Raw genomic sequence first — 20,243 nt, forward strand, 5'->3', positions numbered from 1 at the left:
GTACCACATTGCTTTCCTTTTTGCTATTTTTTTTTTGCTATTTGGAATCTTAAAGAAAAAAGAGATTATGCATCACTAATCTGAAGTTCTCAAATGTGAACCATTTTGAGGGTTGAGATGATGCTACAAGAAGGAAATTCCACACTCAACCTTAATTGATGGTGACAGTTTAAATGCAGATACTTGAAAAATACAACAGTCACTCATTGTATGGCTTTTGTTTCCTTATCCTGGAGGTCCTTACATTTAGTGTCGTATGATTTGGCCTAATGTCTCTAGATTTTGTTCTACTGTAAATCTCTGCTAGGAGAGCCCAAGGTTTCTACTGATTATGACAGATGAGGGAGACTGTTGGGCCTATGTTCCTGGCTTATTTCACTTAATATGATTTTTTCTAAGACTTTCCATTTCCTTACAAATGGGGCGATGTCGTTCTTTCTGACAGCAGCATAGAATTCCATTGTGTATAAATACCACATCTTGTTGATCCACTCATCAACTGAGGGACATCTGGGTTGGTTCCATATCTTTGCTATAGTAAATAGTGCTGCAATGAACATCATTGTGCTAGTGGATTTAATATGCCCTTGTTTCTGGACGGTTGGCTAAATGCCAAGTAGTGGAATTGCTGGGTCATAGGGGAGTTCTATGTTTAGTCTTTTGGTCCTCTTATTTTTAAAAGCATAATAACTGCATATAGAGGGCAGATCAATATGGGGCACAGTATTTGTGGCACAAATTTGCTCACTACTAACCAGGCAAATGGAAATAACCAGAGCATTTCAGCATATTTTCAGTGCATAAAAATTTTTTTCATATAGCATGTCATACCCAAATATCAAACTTTTTGTAAAAGAATCATCATAAGTCATCTGGTTATTCACGTATCTTCTATATTGTAGAATATAGTTTTTTCTTATATTCTTCAAATATGAGAAAAAGATGTGTTATACTTTTAGGAAATAGGCTTCATGTTTCTATTATTGCATACCTTCTATATTACTGATACCCTTACTGAAAGTAAGGGTAAAATCATGGATTGTTTTCTGAACATAACCAAGGAAATCTACAAATTATTTAAGTAGATAAAATGAAATCAGTTAGCTGTTCCAGTTTTAAGGCTTAAAATACTAAAAGTTATTTAATTATATTACAGATAAATGATTAACTACAAGTTTTACATTGCATTTGTGATATTTCCTCTGTAACAGTATTTTTGAGGAGTTACTGATCCCACAGAGTGTCTAATCATGGGAAAGGCGTCAGTCAAGAGTTTTAATCTTTCCATGATACTGTGGTCTGTGATCCAATGATGGTCAATCAGATTTCCTTTTATAGGATTAAGATTCCAGCTGAATAATACAAGGACAGGAAGAATATAGTTTAAGTCAATCCAATCCATTTATATTGGCCATTGCTTATAATTCTAAGTGTAGGTTTACTCTGGTTCTCTTCTTTCCAGATGGTTATCTAAAATAATTTAATTCTGTGGTTTATCCAGAATCTGACAAGTAAATATATTTTCTGCCTATATTATTCTACTTTAATTTTTACTGCTTGTAAAGAACTCAAATGCTTTGAAGTTGAATATGCAAGTCGGTATTTCTCAAGCCATCTGCATTTAAATGTTGGAAGATGCTTATTAAAGTGGACAATTTGAATGACTCTTCTAGACACCTCAAATTCAACTGGCCAGGATAGACCACAGAATTCATTTGAACAATGTCTACAGTATTTCTTGTAGGAACAATGACTTGATTATTTCTTTGCTGATCCAATTTGGGAGAAAATTCAAAAGGAGTCCATGAAGAAGACGATCAGGAATTGAACAGGCTTCTCATAAGAAACTGATGTCCCTTGGTTATCTCATACTGTTACAGTATTTCACCTTGTTATCTGATATATTGTATATATGCATATTTGGTTATCGGATAGGGAAGGGGGGAAAACAAGATGGGGGCAGGGGTGGGGAGAGGGAAATGGGGACCAAGACATGAGAAAGGGTATCAATATTTGTGAAGTAATGCACCTTCTATCTGGTGAATATAATGTAACCCTTCTATTAATTATAATAAAATATATGGAAAAAATAACAAAAGAAACTGAAAGCTCAAAAAGGAAATCATTTAAATTTAATACCATTGACTTTTATTGTTGGATTACTTTTTAACGATGGAGCTGGGACTAGCACTCATGTCCTTCTATTTGCTAGACTGGTACTGTACTACTTTAGCCACATACCCAGCCTACTATTTCATTTTAAAAGTACACTGATCTAATAGGGTAAAACAAAGTTTTCCTTTTCCTTTTGTGGTTATTAATTTGTTAGATCAGCTTTACCAAGTTGCTTAACCTTCATATAAATTTTGTTGGTAAATCAAGTAGAGTAATGTATGCTAGTTGTCCATATAGAACCAAATTAATACACAATTGAAAATAATACAGTTGAAAAGTCTCTGGCTATTTTCTTTATTTTTCCTTGTGTTCCAAGCCTTCCATCATCTATAGATACAGTTTTATTTGTGTATAAAATGGGAGAGACTGCTGACTGTAAAGCATGCTGGTGTTTTGCAGAGAAAATATCCTCTGTAAGCACAAAACCCTGATGCTATCCATTTATTCTGAACTTAAAATAGAAATTATTTCCTCTATGCTATAGTCTCAACAAGTTATATTTGGAACATTAATGTAATACAACCTGAAATATAGTTGAAAAAATCTCAATGTACACTTTAAATTTATCATTCTTTTCATGATAGCACTAAAATAAACTATTTAAGATTATGTGAATCACTGCACTCTAGTGATATCTAAAGTTTTAGAGTAAAGCATCACAGTGTTTCAGATGGTATGTGGGCCTTTTATGTGTGTATGTGTATATACATGTGCTCATATGCAAACAGACAATACTTCAGAGTATACGCAACTGCCCATAAGTTTATAAGAAGCACAGAAACAGTATTGTCAGCTATTCTGAAATTTTTGGGAAAGAAAGGATTCAGTAAGCTCAAAGGCAATAATTTAATTCCAATACATCCTCATCCCCTACAAATGACTCAAAATCATTTAATAAGGACTTAAATTTCAAGCCAGAATGCTGTACAAAGTAATGAAGAACAGACCCTTGTATGCTCTGTTCAATTGGGAAGACCCTAGCCTTACTGTCATACATGTCTAAATGGTTTTAAGAGGAAATACTCATCAATAAAGCAAATTCTTGGCCCATATGCTGTTTGATGACCTATAAAGACAGGACAGAGTCTCTGCAGAATGACACTTGACTAAAGATCTAATATCTTTAGAAAGTTATATTTGGAAAACAAGTGGGACTATATGAACAAATGATTTCCCTTATGGAATGTTCACTCTTATTTTCTGTTATTTCCTCAGTGTAAACAAATGTTGAAGTTTTCAAGGGGAATATGGTTAGGGCAGGAGTTGATAATTGAGCCTTCAAGTCAACCTTTCATTAAGTCGTCCTCATCACTGCCACTACTGCCAAAATCACCACCACCACCACCACCACTATCATCATCACCATCATTCATTCTGTCTCTTTCATCACTATACAGTAGTCCCATCAGACTGAATCTCCATAGTAGATTCAGTAGTAGATTCAGTAACCTTTCATGCTGTCCCACTATGCTGTCCTTGGACTTTCTGAAGACTAGAGCTCTACCACATCAGCCTCAGCACCACTTCCAGCTTTTTTCTATGTATGTGGTACCGAGGAATCAAACCCAGGTCTCCGTGCATGCTAGGCAAGCACTCTACCACTAGGCCAAACTCCTGGCCCCAATTTGGTCCTTTTTATTGAGGTACATACTCTCTTCCTAATTTTTTTTAAAGGATGTTGTCTCACTGAGTAGATTTTTCTATCTGTGGGTATTTTTTATTACAATTATTTCATATAAGTAAGGCCAAATTAAAAATCCTTATGTATAAATTTAATCCTGTCTTTTCCTGACATTTCTTGAATTTAAATTCATAAAGTGAAAGGTTAGTTTTCATCATTCCACTTAATTACTTTCTAGACTACTTTACATCTTCAAAAGAAATGTTTTCCATTAGCATATTGTCTGGGGCATAATATATTAACATTAACCCGAACCCATAACATATCTAAAAAATGCAATTAAAAGGATGAGCAGAGATCTACTCACATTTAAAATCTCAGAAAATGGGACTAAGCTGTAATTCAGTAGTAGAGTTCATAGCCTACTATTATCTTTTTCATCTAACTACTTTCAGGTAAGTATCAGACATTCCTTTACTGTAGATATGAAATAAGAGAATTTTGGTAATTCACATTTAAACTAAAAGGTAAATTGTAATTTTAACTAAATTGTAGTCCAATTGGAATTTTGCAACTGAACACTTGCCAGAAAGTTTATTTTTAGGGCCTAAACTATGTTTTCAGTGTTTGGTAAATGAGCAGTCAGTATGTGCATTTGTCTTAATGCAAATATCAGTAGGGAACCATTATTGAATGGAAAAATTTGAAGGATTAAAGCCCATCTTGATATCTAAACAATAAAAATAACTTAAAACATGACTCAAGAAAAAAAATATATGGCATTAACCTACCACTTGAACCATATAAAGAAAAAAGTTAAAATAATTAAGACCATACTCATTCCAATCTGATTAGCTAACCAAGATAAATACAAATGTCCAATTCCTACACGAAATGGGCTCTAGGATAGGGAAACAAGAGATTTTTCCTTGTGGTTATTGTTTTTAATGTTCTATGTGAAGTTATTTGTTTGCTCTTTTTATTTTTCTCCTCCTTATGGTTTATCCTCTGTTGCTGCTGTATCTGACTTCGGATTTATCAAACACTTTAATACCTAGATCAGAAAAGCCTTATTCTATTTCTATGGGATAAAGAAAAGATCATAAGCCTGGCATGATGGCTTACGTCTGTAATCCTAGCTACTCAGGAGACTGAGATTTGAGGATCAAGGTTCAAAGTCATCCCAGGAACAAAAAGACTTGAGACTCTTATCTTCAATTAACCTCTAGAAAACAGGCTGTGGCTTAAAGGGTAGGGTGGTAGCCTTGAAGAGCTCAAGGACAATACCCAGGCTCAGAGTTCAAACCCCACCACTGCCCAAAAAAAAAAAAAAAAAGATCAAGATAATACATATTGGATATGAAATAGTGTATTAGTATCTTAAATGCTAGACTTCTAAAATACAATATTTGGTGTTTTTTGACATTCTAAATTACAAATTTAAATGGCAATAGCTAATCATGGGTAATCTGCATTTGATTTTCTTCCATTCAAAAATGCGAGGCCCTGCAAACAATTTCCAGTTCTCTGAGAATCTAGAGACACATTTCCCAAATACAAAGTGCAATACAAACCAGCAATAATATACCTAATTTCTGAAGACAAATATAAACAACATCAATAATTCTGAAGTTCTCAACCACTGTTATGAAAAACAGATAAAATTAAGGAAAAGAAAATTAAAACAAAAGCAAGAACATGACATAATAAGAGATGACAAGGAAAAATTTGAAGAAACATTTTACCCTATATCTCATGTAAACCACTTAAATATGTCAATTTTTTACTTGCCTAAAATTGAAATATTTGGTAAACTAAGTAAACTAACCTGTGAATGTTTAAATTTTATGTTATATTATGAAAGAAAGTCTCCACCATGAAACTTTTTAGAGTAGGACAAAAGTAATAAAAAAGCCATGTCATAATTACAAATGTGTGTTTCATATGACCATATAAAATGATACTTACCGAAATGAACTCCAAGAACCGGAAACGAGAGATTTTTTTGTGTGTGCATGGTTTTCAGTTATTTCTTTTTTATCACTGTCTTTTTCCTTCAATTTACTCCTTGTTGTCACTGTTTTTGATTTTTGTGCCCTTTGTCTTGTATGTAAATTTATTTGATTTGGCAAGGGGAAGAGGTATCGCAGAAATAGTGGGAGAAAAGGTGAACCAATGCATCAGTGATACTCACTAGACACTAGAAAGTGTTGGAAATAAATTTTACAACTTGGGAGTGTTGGGAGAGAGGAGTGAGAGAAAATGTGGGGGGAGAGTGATGCTTCATAAAGAAATGTACACATTTCCTTACTTTCATAACTATAAATCCTCTGTACATTACCTTTACAATCAAATTTAAATTAAAACCATTTTTTCCATTGCTCTTTCATTAAACATAACATATAAAAGAGTCAAGGTAGCTGTGAGCTTCTTTTATTGAGTGCTGAGATTCTAAAATTTTCATGGGCATTAGAGTCTTTTGTTATTTGTGGAGGCATTATTCTGCTTGTTAACAAGTGAACTGCTATAAAGACTTGGTTTTCTTTGAGAAATGGATACAATTCTTTCATCATTTGTGTGATGGAATCTAGCAGTTGGCTTAGTTATTTGTCATCACACAATATCAACTACTAATAATTTTCAGTTGCATTCACAGGATAAATATTATTTAGTTATTCTTTATAACATCAGAGAAACAGTCTGAAAAAGACTTTTCAACACTGTAAAATTTAATAAAGACCATTTCTATAGTTTTAGAGATAAAGGGAATAAGATCAGAATGTTTTATTCAATATATATCACCAAAAGACTCCTTAACCAAAAGGCTCATTTTGAAAAGAATGCCGTCTTTCCATTTTCCTGCCTCTATTTTCTTTTGATATTTGGTATGTTTTGCATTACTTAGCCACTACCTTATCTTTAAAAAATCAATTTCATTTGTGTGAGATAGTAAGTCTTAGAATAACTCATGCACTGGCCTCCTATAATTGAATTATCTAATTATACACTTAGTTTTAATTATCTTAGCAATATTAAAGAAGCATATCAACATAGTAAATAGTAAAACACGTCCTAATTTGTAAAATTAAAGTACCTTTAGGGACCGGGAGTTTGGCCTAGTGGTAGAGTGCTTGCCTAGAATGCACTAAGACCGGGGTTCAATTCCTTGGTACCACATACATAGAAAAAAATATATAAAGTACCTTTAGAACACTCTACTAGCACAACAGTGTTCATTGCAGCACTATTTGCCATAGCAAAGATATGGAACCAACCCAGATGCCCCTCAGTTCATGAGGTATTTATACACAATGGAATTCTATGCCACAGTCAGAAAGAATGACATCGCCCCATTTGTAAGGAAATGGAAAGACTTAGAAAAAGTTATATTAAGTGAAGTAAGCCAGGCACAAAGGAACATAGTCTCAATGGTTTCCCTCATTTGTCATAAACAGTAGAAACCTTGGGCTCTCCTAGCAGAGATTTACAATAGAACAAAACTTAGATACATAAGGTCATATAGTATGACGCTAAATGAAAGGACCTCTAGGACATAGAAACAAAAGCCATATAATGAGTGATTGTTGTCCTTAATGTACTATGTTATCTCTCATCTCTTTTGTTGTCCCTGGCTATCTCTTATTGTCACCTTATTATCTGATATATTATATATATATATATATGTGCGTGTATTTGGTTATTTGAAATGGGATAGGGAAGGGGGGAAAACAAGATGAGGGGTGGGGGTGGGGGGAGGGAAATGGGGACCAAGACATGAGAAAGGGTATCAATGTATTCACCCTCTATCTGGTGAATATAATATAACCCTTCTATTAATTACAATAAAAAATATATGGGAAAAGAAAAAACTCTTCAATTCCCATCTGCAAACAGTGACTTCAGTTTTGCTTAGCTAATTCTTACTAATATAATGCTTGTTTACCTCTTAGTTTCTGTTTAACTACAATTCCCATAGGAAGATAAACTTCATCCATTACTTTATAATGATGGTTAGTTTTAATACTTGAAGCAAGTACCTTCCCAAAAGTGACATGTATATGCAATGAACTGAATATAGCATGTATCCATTTGCATTGTGTTTGTACAAGTATCAAAATTTCGTACAGTCAGCTGAAATACTGTATTTGAAAAGACTACTTTCTAAAAAGACTCTACTTTTATTTTATCAGATTAGTCCACTAATAAATGACAAATAGATATTTATATAATGCTTCTTCTTATCAGATCCACATAGTCATAAAACTTAACTGAGCTTCCAAACACAAAATAACAGATGAAATAGTTCTCTCTTAAAATTGATTATCTTATGGCACAAATATCTCGTATCACTGATGGTAAAAACAAATGGCTTTGACATCAAAGTTTTTTAATTCAAAGGAGGAAGAGTAATAATTTTCAGTTGTATCTATAGGTACAGATCCTTAAATAGATCAATAGTAAGGAAGCTGAGCAATATCCTATGAATGTAGGGGATACATATATACAAATAAACAAACCTTGGGCCTCTTCAGCCCTTAGCATCCATGCCTTCATCCAAAGAGTTATAACAGGATATATTTTCAAGAAAGAAGTTGAAAGCATTAAATCTCATCTCAATTCCTGCTTCAGAATTCAGTTAAAACGTTTACTCACTGCTGGCTGAGATGAGCAACTGAGAGAGTTCCACAAGAAACCTAGTTGTAAATTTTATCTTCCTTTAAATAAATACACAAGAATAGGCTAAATTCATGTTATTAGAACTAAAGCTCACTTCTCATCAGTCTATGGAGAGTCATTGTGAAATATATTTTTAGTACATACAACAATTATATATATGCAGAGCGTATATTTTCTTTTTAGATAATTATACAATATATCTGCCCACATCAAAAAATCAAGAATAGAGGAATCATGTGACACTAATTTTTTTCTTTTTGTGGGTGGTCGACTTGACTTCTGGGCTTGGTTACTGCCCCTGAGCTCTTCAGCTCAAGGTTACTGCCCTACCCCTGGGCCTGGATGTTGTCCCTGAGCTCTTGAGCTTAAGATTACTGCCCTAACCCTTGAGACACAGTGCCACTTCCAATTTTCTAGTGCTTAATTGGAGATAAGAGTCTCACAGTCTTTAGTGCCCCTACTGGGTTTGAACTTCAATCCTCAGATCTCAGCCTCCTAAGTAGCTAGAGTTACAAATGTGAGCCATTGTGCCTGGCTTCGTGTGACACTATTATAATTTAAAAGTACAGAAAGACCTGGATAGCATTTCTTTAACTTTTTTTCTATCACAGAATATTAATTATAGCAAAGTCCTTCATCTTATAAAACCATCAAGTGAGTGAAAGGTAAATAGCTAACTATATATTAAAAAAACAGAGCTTACTGAAATTCTAGACAACAGGTTGTGGATAATCATCAGAGCATCAGTAACTAGCATGATGTTTTATGTTTTATTTTATTTTATTTTTTTTTTGCCAGTCCTGGGCTTGAGCTCAGGGCCTGAGCACGGTCCTTGGACTTTCTCAAGACTAGAGCTCTACCACTTGAGCCTCAGCACCACTTCCGGCTTTTTTCTATGTATGTGGTACCGAGGAATCGAACCCGGGTATTCATGCATGCTAGGCAAGCACTTTAACCACTAGGCCAAACTCCCGGTCCCAAATGTTTTATATTTTATATACAACTGGTGAATGACTGGTTTTGCAATGTAGAAATAATATGTAATAAAATAAAAACAATCCTTTCAAATAAATACTGTACAAGAATGCTTAATGAATTTTAATAATCAAATAGTATTGGCAATATGATATATACATGTGTGTGTGCAATTATGTATGTATGTATGTATAAATACATAAAGATGTATGCATTTTAAAGATTTTTATTTCTTATGAGATTATGAATTTTTTCCTGCCAAGTTGGAAACCAAATGTGATGCAGATCAGAAATAATGTTAGATTATATATTTTTGGAAAGAAAGCTACTCTTGAAATTTTTCATGTAGTAGTAAGTGGATATTTCAGTTTAGTTTAAAAATATTTGTAATTCAAAACTGAAGTTATAACTCATAATATGACATATTGTTTCCTGTAAAGGAATAATTACATTTTTACAGGAACATCTTGTAAGATGATTTTGTTTTGCCAGTTATGGGCTTTTGAACTCAGGCCTGACACTGTCCTGGTGTTTTCTCAAGGCTAGCGCTCTCTCACTAGAGCCACAGTACCACTTCTGGCTTTTTCAGTGTTTTTGATACTGAGGAAGCAAACCCAGGGCTTCATGCATGCTAGGCAAGCACTCTTACCACTAGGCCACATAATTAGCCTGAATTTCTTATTTATATAATTTTCCTTATCTGTAGTTTGTGCAAGGGAGCACACTCCTTTGAACAGTGTAATTCTTTGAATATATATTTGAAATTATTTAATTATTTTAAATTACTTAGAAATATTTAGGTGAAGTATCTTTCAAGTATGACTTTTCAAAATATAAACTAAGACCAAATTAGAAATCTCAGACTTTTACATATTAAAAAAATTATTTTCTTATAATGTTATCAAAAAAGCAACTCATTATACTGTGATTAGTGGTCAGGGAAGGTTAAACTGATTGAAATTTACTATCATAATAAAAAGAAAAAAAAACACTTTTTTTTCACTTGCCACAATAGTATATATTCTTAAATTTTACTTTGTAGGTCTTATAAGTTTTTGAACACTCATCTTTTTAAAATTTAAATAGTGTACAAGAAGACTAAGGCAAATTATCTGAGAATAGCTACTTAATATCTATACAATTGAAAATTTTCTTTACAATAAGCGCAATTTGATGAAAACATGAAAAAATTGATATATTTAGATATCTTCATATATTGCTCTTTGTTAACTAAAATGAGACTATATTGTATATCATGGCTTATAAAAATACATCCCAACTGACTTATGTCATTGTGCACATAAAATTTCATTGGCACAATGTAACTTCAGACAATCATCAGAAATCTACATTTTCTGATCTTATAGGAATGTCATTGCATACCATGTCAGGATACAGAAAAGTGGCACAATTAGGAATGTGTTTTAAATCACAGTCCGTTCCACCTGACTAAATGGGAAATGGGATGCATATTTTTGTTCTACTCCATTTGTCTTCAAGGTCATTTAATGAGGAATAAGGCATATTGGAGTTCCTTTAGAAGAAAATTATGATAATGTTGAATATAGGCAATTATTTTTCTGTAGGGAGAAATGAATCCCATAAATTCTGTTTCCAAAATCAGACTCAGGTCCATCAGCTGTCTGTGTCCTTGTGTTAGGTAAAGCCACAATGATGCCTTTTTTTTTGAATGTGCAAAAATGCCTAAATCTTCCTTGGCATCTTCTAGTCATCTCTGTGCTCACTAGCCACAATCCTATTAGAATGTAAAATAGCCTGCTTTGTTCATTTGTTTTACATTTTACCTAGGATAATATGAAGACTCAACTGCTTACCTTGACTGTTTTTCTACTCCATTGAATCCTGGTACTATCGTTCAAACTTCAGTTTTTACAGCTCTCTTTCTTGCTTAGTAAATTCCAGTCACACGGGCCTCAATTCTTCAAATATGTCAGCGTCATTCACTTCCAGCCAGTTTCCTCTACCTAATGCACTCTTCTTTCTATGCACACTTAGTTCCTTCTTTTCTTTGACAACTAGGCTTAAATGTACCCCTATACCTAGAAAGGCCTTTTCTTACACTCCTATTTCCTCTTATTCTGTTTTTCCTTTTTCCTCTTATTCTGTCTTCTGGCATTTTACTGCCTGGAATTTCCAGCCTTTGTTGTTTTACTTACTTATCCAATTTCCCGAGGACACTGAACATGCCTATATGAATTGTCTTTTTTTCTTTATCGTCTACATTTTGCAATCTAGAAAATACGTAAAATGAGACAAGAGAAGTAATATAATTCTTTCTTTCATTTTTTTTGGAGTGTGTGTGTATGTGAGAGTGTGTGTGCACGCACATGTAGGTCCTGGGGTTGTTGTACCAAGGGCCTGGATGCTTTCTTAGAGCATTTTTGCTCAAGGTTAGCAATCTTCTTTTGGGTATTTTGGGTAGTTAATTGGAGACAAGAGTTTTAACGACTTTCCTGCTTGGGCTTTTATTTTCCAGTATTCCTCATATCTCAGCCTCCTGAGTGTTTAGGATTATAGGTATGAGCCACTGCTGCCCATTCTCCATTTCATTTCATTTATTTTAAAGAAATGATGTCTACAGTGACTATAAGTTGAATAAAATACTATATAAGTAATTGAACTCTTCTGTATGAGTTTAGTTGATTACATGCATGATAATGTATATTTGGGTAAATTCAACCTATTTTGGTTATAATATGTATATAAATATATAGATAGATCAATATCCTGTTTATAATCCCAATATCCTGTTTATAGTCCTCAGAGTTATAAAACCAACAATGTAATAAAGAAAACTATATGACTGTTGGGTTTTGAATGGAATTCCAAAATCTGTTGTTAGAAAGTTTTAGGGGCTTATGAAAGGGGAAAAGAAGATAGAGAAGGAGGGTGAATGCTGAGATTGTGCGGCAGCGAAAGGATTAGTTTGTAGAACCAAAAAAATAATCTGTGATGTGATTTGTATTTAAATAGTTTATATTAATAGGAATTGAAGAAACAAACCTTTTACTGTAATATTTTGTAATTATTTTGCTTAAGAAAGTAAAAATAGAAAGATATAGCTTAACTATTTTTCCTCCTGTATCATTATATAGGCCTTTTTCTTCCTTAGATAATTTTTCATTAAAATTAAGTCCTTTTCTCCCTTAAATATTTTAAGTGATTTGGACATAAGTGCTATAGTTGGTTATGATATATATTAACATTAATTTAAAAAGTGATGTTAATATTGTTTTGTGGATCAAAAATTTGTTAAGTCTACTTTCATCTCAAACCCTAACAAACCACACTTAGATGGTCATTGATGAATGTACATAAAAACAGTATCTTTCTGTTTTAGATGTTAATCATAATGGTGATACATTGCTTATTTTAAAATAAAAATGGCATTTAGATTGTTACTTATGTCTTTCATTGAGGTATTTGATACTTATTCCTTACATCTTTACAACTATCAGTAGTTTATACATGAAGAATCTTTCATTAACTTTCTCGGTCAATCATCTTTTACCTTGTTAATTGCCTTTTATCCTAATTTAGCAATGTCTCAAATATTTTCCTATTTAAAGTTTACTGGAGTGCTTTTACATTTTTCCTTAATTTCTATATTTTTAAAATGTAACAGTATTAATTATAGCTTGTGAAAAATGTGTATTGAAATTCAACTGACTTTAGGCCATTAATTTCATTGGGCAGATATTTTTCTTTTTAGCACTATTTATAGGTGTCACCTTTGTTGATGTTGTAGTCAATTCTTTCAAAGCAATTCAAACAAACCAACTGGCTACACCAACATTTTACTTTTCCCTTTTGTCATAACATTTTGTGGAAAAACATCAATTCCCACAAGCATACTAATAAAATAAGCTCACTGGATTCATGTACTGGAATTATAACATGACTTTATAAAGTATTTGTTTATGTAATTGACTATTTTATAAACAGGAGATACCTTTGTAAAGATGCATCAACTTATTTAGGTTATAATGTACTCTACTAAAGCAGTAATTTTTGTGAAAAAAGAAGATCACTGGTAGCTACTCACAAGTATATCTGAAACACAGGGTTAATTTACATGTGAAGCAAAACTAGCACATAAATGTCAGGTTGTATGCCTAGGAAGATTAAAAACTGACATTCAAATAAAATTATAAGCATTTTATTAATATTACAGTTTGAAATGGAAGTTAAATTAGAATGAAAGAGAATTTGAATACAATATGTGTTATCACTTAATCAGATATAAATGATAAAAAAGCATCACTCATTTTAGAATGATTTTAGTTATAGAAAGAAAAAAGTGAAATCAATTAACTTTTTCTGATCGGTGCACAACTTTACAGTTACTCGATGCAACAGGAGAGATCTTTCCTGTAGAGAAATAACTCTCAGTACCAAGTAGGAAGATGGAGTTTACTGATTTTATGTTATTATCATTATTTGATCCAGGCTAAGAATTAAGGGCCTGAAATGGATAGAAGGGAAGTTATGGGTGGGTCATTCTGTCAGACCAAAAAGAATTTCATAGAATTTTTTCCAAATATATTAGAGTAGCAAAATTTTACTTTGGGAATATTGTTAATCAAGAAGTAAGTTTAAATGGAAATGAAATTTGACCCATAAAATAACAAGTTTAAAAATATAACTACTAATTACTAGAAAGTGAAAAACATCTTCCCAAAAGAAACTTTACTACTATTTCTAACATTTGTATGTATTAGATGTTAACTTTGTATTTTACATTAACCTTTCAATGTTGTATACATACAATTTGTAAGTCTGCATTTGTGATATATGACATATTTTGAGAGAGTTGTGATATATATGACTTGTATTTGAGAGTTATCTATGAACCCCAAATTAAGAAATATCTCTAAATATTACTTACAAGAATGTTTAGAAGGTTGACATTGACTTTTGTGATAGTTTGAATATTTCAAATAATCTAAAATGAAATAAGTTCAGCCTACAAAAGGAATTATATAAACAGTTGGGACTAGTAAAATATTTAATGATATAAAGTTTCTCTGTTTGGGTTGAAGAATTCAGCTAAATTTTACCTTACTTATCCTTTTGGTAGTTTATTTAAGTATATTCTTGTAAGAGTTTGAGTAGCAAAATTTTAGTGATCCTATTTAACTGATGGCAAAAACTAGGCAAGAAACATTTATGAACATAGTTAAGCTAATTGATGAAAACAGATTACAGGTATTTGGTATTTTGGATAAAGCATCACCAAATAGTAATTTAAGCCATTAAAATAGAGAAATAAAAATACTCTAAGAGTAACAAGAGGTTACTCCTGAATTAAATATAAACATCGACAAAGTTCTAATTTCACATGACACATTTTGACCAAACTGCATCTTAGTCCTGTGGGGGATTACACATAGAGTTTATTAAAGTTAGTTAGAAAGCCCAGGGTCTGTAGTGGTTGCTGAATTATCTAGTCATTAAATAAAACACTATTTAGGAAAATTATTACATGTGATAGTTTAAATATTTCAGTAAACTTTAAAATCATCCATCAAAGACAGGGTTGGATTTTTCTAACTATCCAAAATTGTTTCCTAAACTTATCATTTAGAAGTGCCACTACATAAGTTGCCATCTTCACATTCTATGTATTTTCTCTGAAGTAACCTATCCCTTTGAAGCTTAACACCAATAGATTCTGCAAACAAACGAGAGTGTGTGACACTGTAGATATCACCATAGAATCCCATAGTGCTACAGCAGTCAGTTAGTATGTGAAATAGCTTCAGAGTCATGAGAACAATGTACTGTTCCCAGATTCACTAAGCACTTGTGATTTCCCCTGCCAGGCCACAAGTCACAAGTATGAAAGCATAGCAAACAAATCTACTGTATGACTGAGGATTCAGTGAAAATTGATTTTGAATGGCTGTTAATGTCTAAATTAAATAAAAACGGGTGTACACATTTCCAATCAAGTGTAAGGCTGTATCACTTGACTTGCCATCTCTCACAGCCTCCTTCCCTTCCTGCAAAAAGTGCATCCCCTCCTATGGTTTCCATTTGTATTATTTGTAAATTGTATTTCACCCCTTCCCAAACACATGCCTTCTGTGTTAAATGATCACACTTGTTTGGTATTGGAAGCATTTGCAGACAATCGGTAAATAAATAACACATGGGTGTTATCTAAATCATCGAGGGCCCCTAGTCAATTAAGATAGGAAGAGAAAACTTTCAGTTGTTTGATACTTAGTGTTAGGAGACAGAATAGGCAGGTGGTAGTTTGACAGATCTTGAAATACAACGGAAATCCAAAGAGACGGGTTGCAAAAAGACTTAGAAAGAACCTTATCGAATGCCCTAAGAGCTTTACAATCACTTTTTGCATATTATTGACCTTCACGTTGACATTTTTATCCACAGACATTTTTCCTCTATGAAACCTGACTGGGACTTGACAAAGAAGATATTCACGAACAGAAAATTCACATATAATGTTTTTCTACTCCCCACTGTCAAGAACTAGAAAACTCATCACAGATCCGTGACTACGTGGAGTTCAGAATCATTTTGATCTACTGTGCTTTGGGTGGTGTGGACAGTGGACAGACAGGGTTAAGAAGAAGGGCTGGGCCAGGGCGACCTAGAGTTACCCAAGGCCCAAGGCTGATAGGTCCTCTCAGAGTAGAGCCTAGGCAAGGGTCTGCCTTTCAAGTAGGCTCAGGGGAGGGGAAAAACCACATGGTATCCTGTTAGGAGTTAGGAGCGACCCCCAAGAGCCAGAAGTCTCCACCGTTAGGTCTGTGCCACGAGGAAGCTTGACCTCGAGTAGCTATGACAATGGGGTCACGATCCTGCAGCCATCAGAGATGGGACCCACGTGCTGCCACTGCCCTTTTAAAAGAACCCTGGAAACAGATGTTTGGGGGTCCTGGCTCCTGGGACAGATGTGGACAGAGCAGAGTGAAGCTGGTTTAGGAAAGAACCTCAAGCCTCTCATGTGGCAAGCCCTGAAAAACTGAGCCAGGGCGAAGTTCAGTGCTTGCCATCCTCTTTGCACCCTCCTCCTCTTCCTTCCCCTCCTCCTCCTCTGCCCCCTCTGGCCTCGCCACGCTGCCCCTTACCTTGGTTGCTGGAGACGTGACTGCAGTCGCCTGGCCAAGCCGTCAGCAGCGGCAAAAAGAATCCAAATTGCCAAAGAAATTCTCGGACTTCGCAACCCCCCATGGCTCTGCCGGGCTCTCTTCTCCCCTTCCACAAGAAGTGGCTGCCGCCGAGCCAAGAGCCGTGCGTGTCGTGGGGGTCCTGGTCCACGTCTTCCTCCTCCTCCTCTTCTTCTTCCTCCTCTTCTTCCTCCACCCGGCCCGCAGGGGGTGTCCCGGGGCGACCCCCGCGCGCGGCCCCGGGAGCAGGGCACAAGGGGCCAGGCTGCCCCGGTGCCTGCGCAGCTGCTTGGGAAGAGGTCGGTGCCGGCGGCGCCAGGGAGCTCCTGGCGGCTGGAGGCGAGGGGAATTGCATCCACCACCGCGTCCCGCTCGCGCGAGGACTATTCACTTGGGCCCCGGAGAGCGCGCGCGCAGGAGCGAGCGAGCAAGCTCGGGCTGGGGCTGGGGGAGGGGCGCGAAGGGACGTGGGGGGGGTAGGGGAGGGCCGAGCAGGTGCCCCCGGCAGGCGGGGCGGCCCAGGCGCGTCTCTGGACACAAGTGGGCACCTGCAGAACCCAAAGTAGAGGAGGCACCGAGGATGGGCAAAGGCGTCCAGGGACGCGAGAACTTTCGTCCTCCGGTCGGTGGTGGCGGGGACAACTGAGGGGGGGACGTGGGGGTGGCTCGGCCAGGTCACCAGTGAGCGGTGGGCTGCGCCCTCAGCGCCTCGCTGGAGTGGCATTGGCAGGAGCTGGCATCTTGCCTATGGCCGCGTCTGCGCCTCGCCCTGGCATCCACTTTCCCGGCATCTCTGAGGCCTCCCTGAAGTCTCCTCCCAGCACTTAGCTCCCTGCTGCCATCAGCCGCGCTGACCTGTCCAGCCAAGTCCTCCGAAGACCCGGAGTTGCCCACGTCGCCGCCGCCGCTGGGGGGACGAGCGCGGTGGGCGAGCGTCCCGGGTCCCGGCACGGCTGGGCAGTAGAGGCTCAGGCAGCCCAGTCACTCCTGCGCGCCCGTCACCCAAACTTGCCCGCTGTGGGAGTGCGATTCCTGGGTTTATTTTGCGCCCCCGAGGCTTGGAGTCCTGGCAAAGCGAGAGGGAGGGAGGGAGCGGCAAGGGGAGTCACTGCAGCCCGGGAACCGGCGGGTGCCTGGCCTCCAGGCTCGCCGGGTCTTCGCCTTCCTCTCGCGGCGGTGCCTTGGAGGTCACCAGCTCAGTCTCCTTCTGGATGCTGGGCTCCCAGGGTCTCGGACGCCTCGGCGGCGGCGGCGCGGCGTCGGGCTGTGCGCTCGGAGCAGCTCCAGCGAAGCAGCACGCGCGCGCGCGGCCAGGTCCAGCGCGGCGCCCTCGGCGAGGCAGGCGGTCCGCACTCCCCGGCGACGCGCCCCGCTCCCCCTAGGGCTCTCAGGAGCAGCCGGGGGAACTCAGGGAGGAGGAGACCCCGCCCCAGGACCCCGGCCGCCAGACGCGTTGGTTGGAGAGGGGTTTTGGTAAGGCTTCTGCAGCCTCCACTTTGGCTTCCAGGGTGGGCACCGAGGGCAGCACGGCTAGAGCGGGAGCTTGGCTGAGAGCGTGGCCCAGCCTGGCACTCTCCCGCCCGGTCGCGGCGGCTCTGCTGCTGCCTGTGGGCGCTAGAGGGGGATAGCTGACTAGAGAAATTCCTCCTCTGTTCCCAGGTGGGAGCCAGAGGGGAAGAGCCGTGGGGAAGCGTGCAGGCTCGGGGTGCTCATTAAGGGCAGCCAAACCCCATCATCCCTGTAGGGGTTTTTGTAATACATTCGTTCTCTTTCTTGAAGGGACCTAGGCGGTTCCGAGACGGGTGGTGGGGTGGACAAGCTGATCTCAGACCTCCGTGGAGTGTTTGGAAGAATGGTGATGAGGAGGGAGAAGTGTGAAGCCAAACAGGGGTGGGGCAGGGAGGAGGGGGGAATCAGGGTGGGGGGGCAGCTGTGTAAGGAAGGGTGGGACGATGTGTTCTGCGTGCACGGGACCGAGGAGTCGATAGACTGAGCAAAGGGCCAACATTGGAGAAGAACTCTGGCAAAGAAATCACGTTCTTGTTTCATAGTTCCACTGCGGAGACGTTCCTGCTTCACTTATAGCCTTGCAGTCAGATGGAAAAAGAGGGCGCTGTGGAAATCCCTGTTCCCAGGGAAAGACTGTGGAGAGGCCAGAGATCTCAAGAGGAGGGAGCTTTGTCTGATTGGTGACTGTACTCACAAGCTCATTAGGAATTCAGACACAGCTGCTCTCCAAAAGTGTCCACGAGGCTTTAAATGTGTGCAAATCACTCCTAACAAGAAAATCATGTGTGCAATTTGTATCTGTTAGTACTTAAAAGGGTAAAAAAAAATCTGATTTTGCTAGTCATTTTATCACTGAGATCCGTACTGGCTGATGGCAAGAGTATTGGAAAAGTCAGTTTGGTTTGCAAAGTCACTTATAAAATAAGTCTACATTATGGCCAGTTTTCTATACATACTTATGGCTAAATAACATATAATGTATAATGATGCATCATTATATCAATGGCATGATTCTAAATAACATTTTTATATACTGTAAAATATATTTCTATGACATTTATTTTCTTTTTAAAATGTTGGCATAGTGAATCATTTGTGTAGGATTCATTAAAATGTCACTAAAATCATCTGTACATTTCTTTTTAATTGTCGGAGTAATGTATAGAGGGGTTATAGCTACATTCTCCAGGTAATAAGTGCATTACTTTTCACACACAGATACCCCTTCTCATGTTTTGTCCCCATTTCCCTTCATCTGTATACAATTCTGTAAATCTCACACATTCTCCGTATACATACATGCTGCTAAAATGAAGAAATGAATGTATGTTACAATATAAACAACGCTAAGTTATTTCTGAACTAATTAATTGCGAGGTGGTTATACATGAAAAAATAACCCACAGCATAACATATGCTGCAAAGGGAAATTTTCATCGTTTTGATGTTTATCTTGAGTATTACTTTGAAGAGAACTTAATGAACAGGTATTACAACTAAAATAACTTGAAACCACACAACAGAAGAGTAGTTTCTTCAAGAAAGATGGAAGAAAGGCAGGAAGGCAGGGAGGCAGTGAAGCAGGGAGGAAGGAAAGAAAGAAGGAGAGAAAGAAAATAGGAAGAAAAGAAAGAAGATGGGAAGGAGGGAGAAAAGGAGGATAGAAGAAACAAAAGAATGATAAAAAAGAAAAACAAGATTGGAGGATCATTTCAAGGACTTGTGCTTAGTTAAAAACGAAAGTACAATGTGCAAAAGTCAATTGCTTCTTCAAAGTAACAATAACAACTGATTAAACCAAATTTATCTCTTTCCCCTACTCTAACGAAAATTCAGCTACTAGACACAAGTTTGTTAAGCCACATTTAAGCTTGTGTGCATTACCTATTAAGAAGACTTGTAGTCTTATCTAATGCCTTCTTTTTAAAGAAAAAGTAATTGCAAATTTTACTCAGTATTTAAATATGCATTGGTATATTTAGATATTTTCTATTACAGGTCTAGAACATAAGAACAACTTAAAAAAGACTTTATGTGAACACTGAATTAAAATTTAATTATTTTAATATTTGACCATAGTAAGATTCCATGACTAGCAATTTCATAACACGTTAATAAATTAA

The 20,243-nt window shown here is 37.1% G+C and overlaps 1 protein-coding gene across 1 annotated transcript in view; it reads right to left on the reverse strand.

Annotated features, from left to right (window-relative positions):
* Nucleotides 1–16,991, reverse strand: part of Epha6 (EPH receptor A6) — a 707,005-nt gene extending 690,014 nt beyond the window's left edge. Inside the window, exon 1 of the mRNA XM_090347618.1 lies at nt 16,573–16,991. Coding sequence (XP_090203744.1) covers nt 16,573–16,966 — 394 coding nt within the window. The 5' untranslated portion in view covers nt 16,967–16,991. The remainder of the gene's footprint in view (nt 1–16,572) is intronic.
* Between the last annotated feature and the right edge of the window lie 3,252 nt (nt 16,992–20,243).

Source organism: Megascapheus bottae, chromosome 1 (genome assembly GCF_031878675.1).
Source record: "Megascapheus bottae isolate mThoBot1 chromosome 1, mThoBot2.hap1, whole genome shotgun sequence".
Lineage (NCBI taxonomy): Eukaryota > Metazoa > Chordata > Mammalia > Rodentia > Geomyidae > Megascapheus > Megascapheus bottae.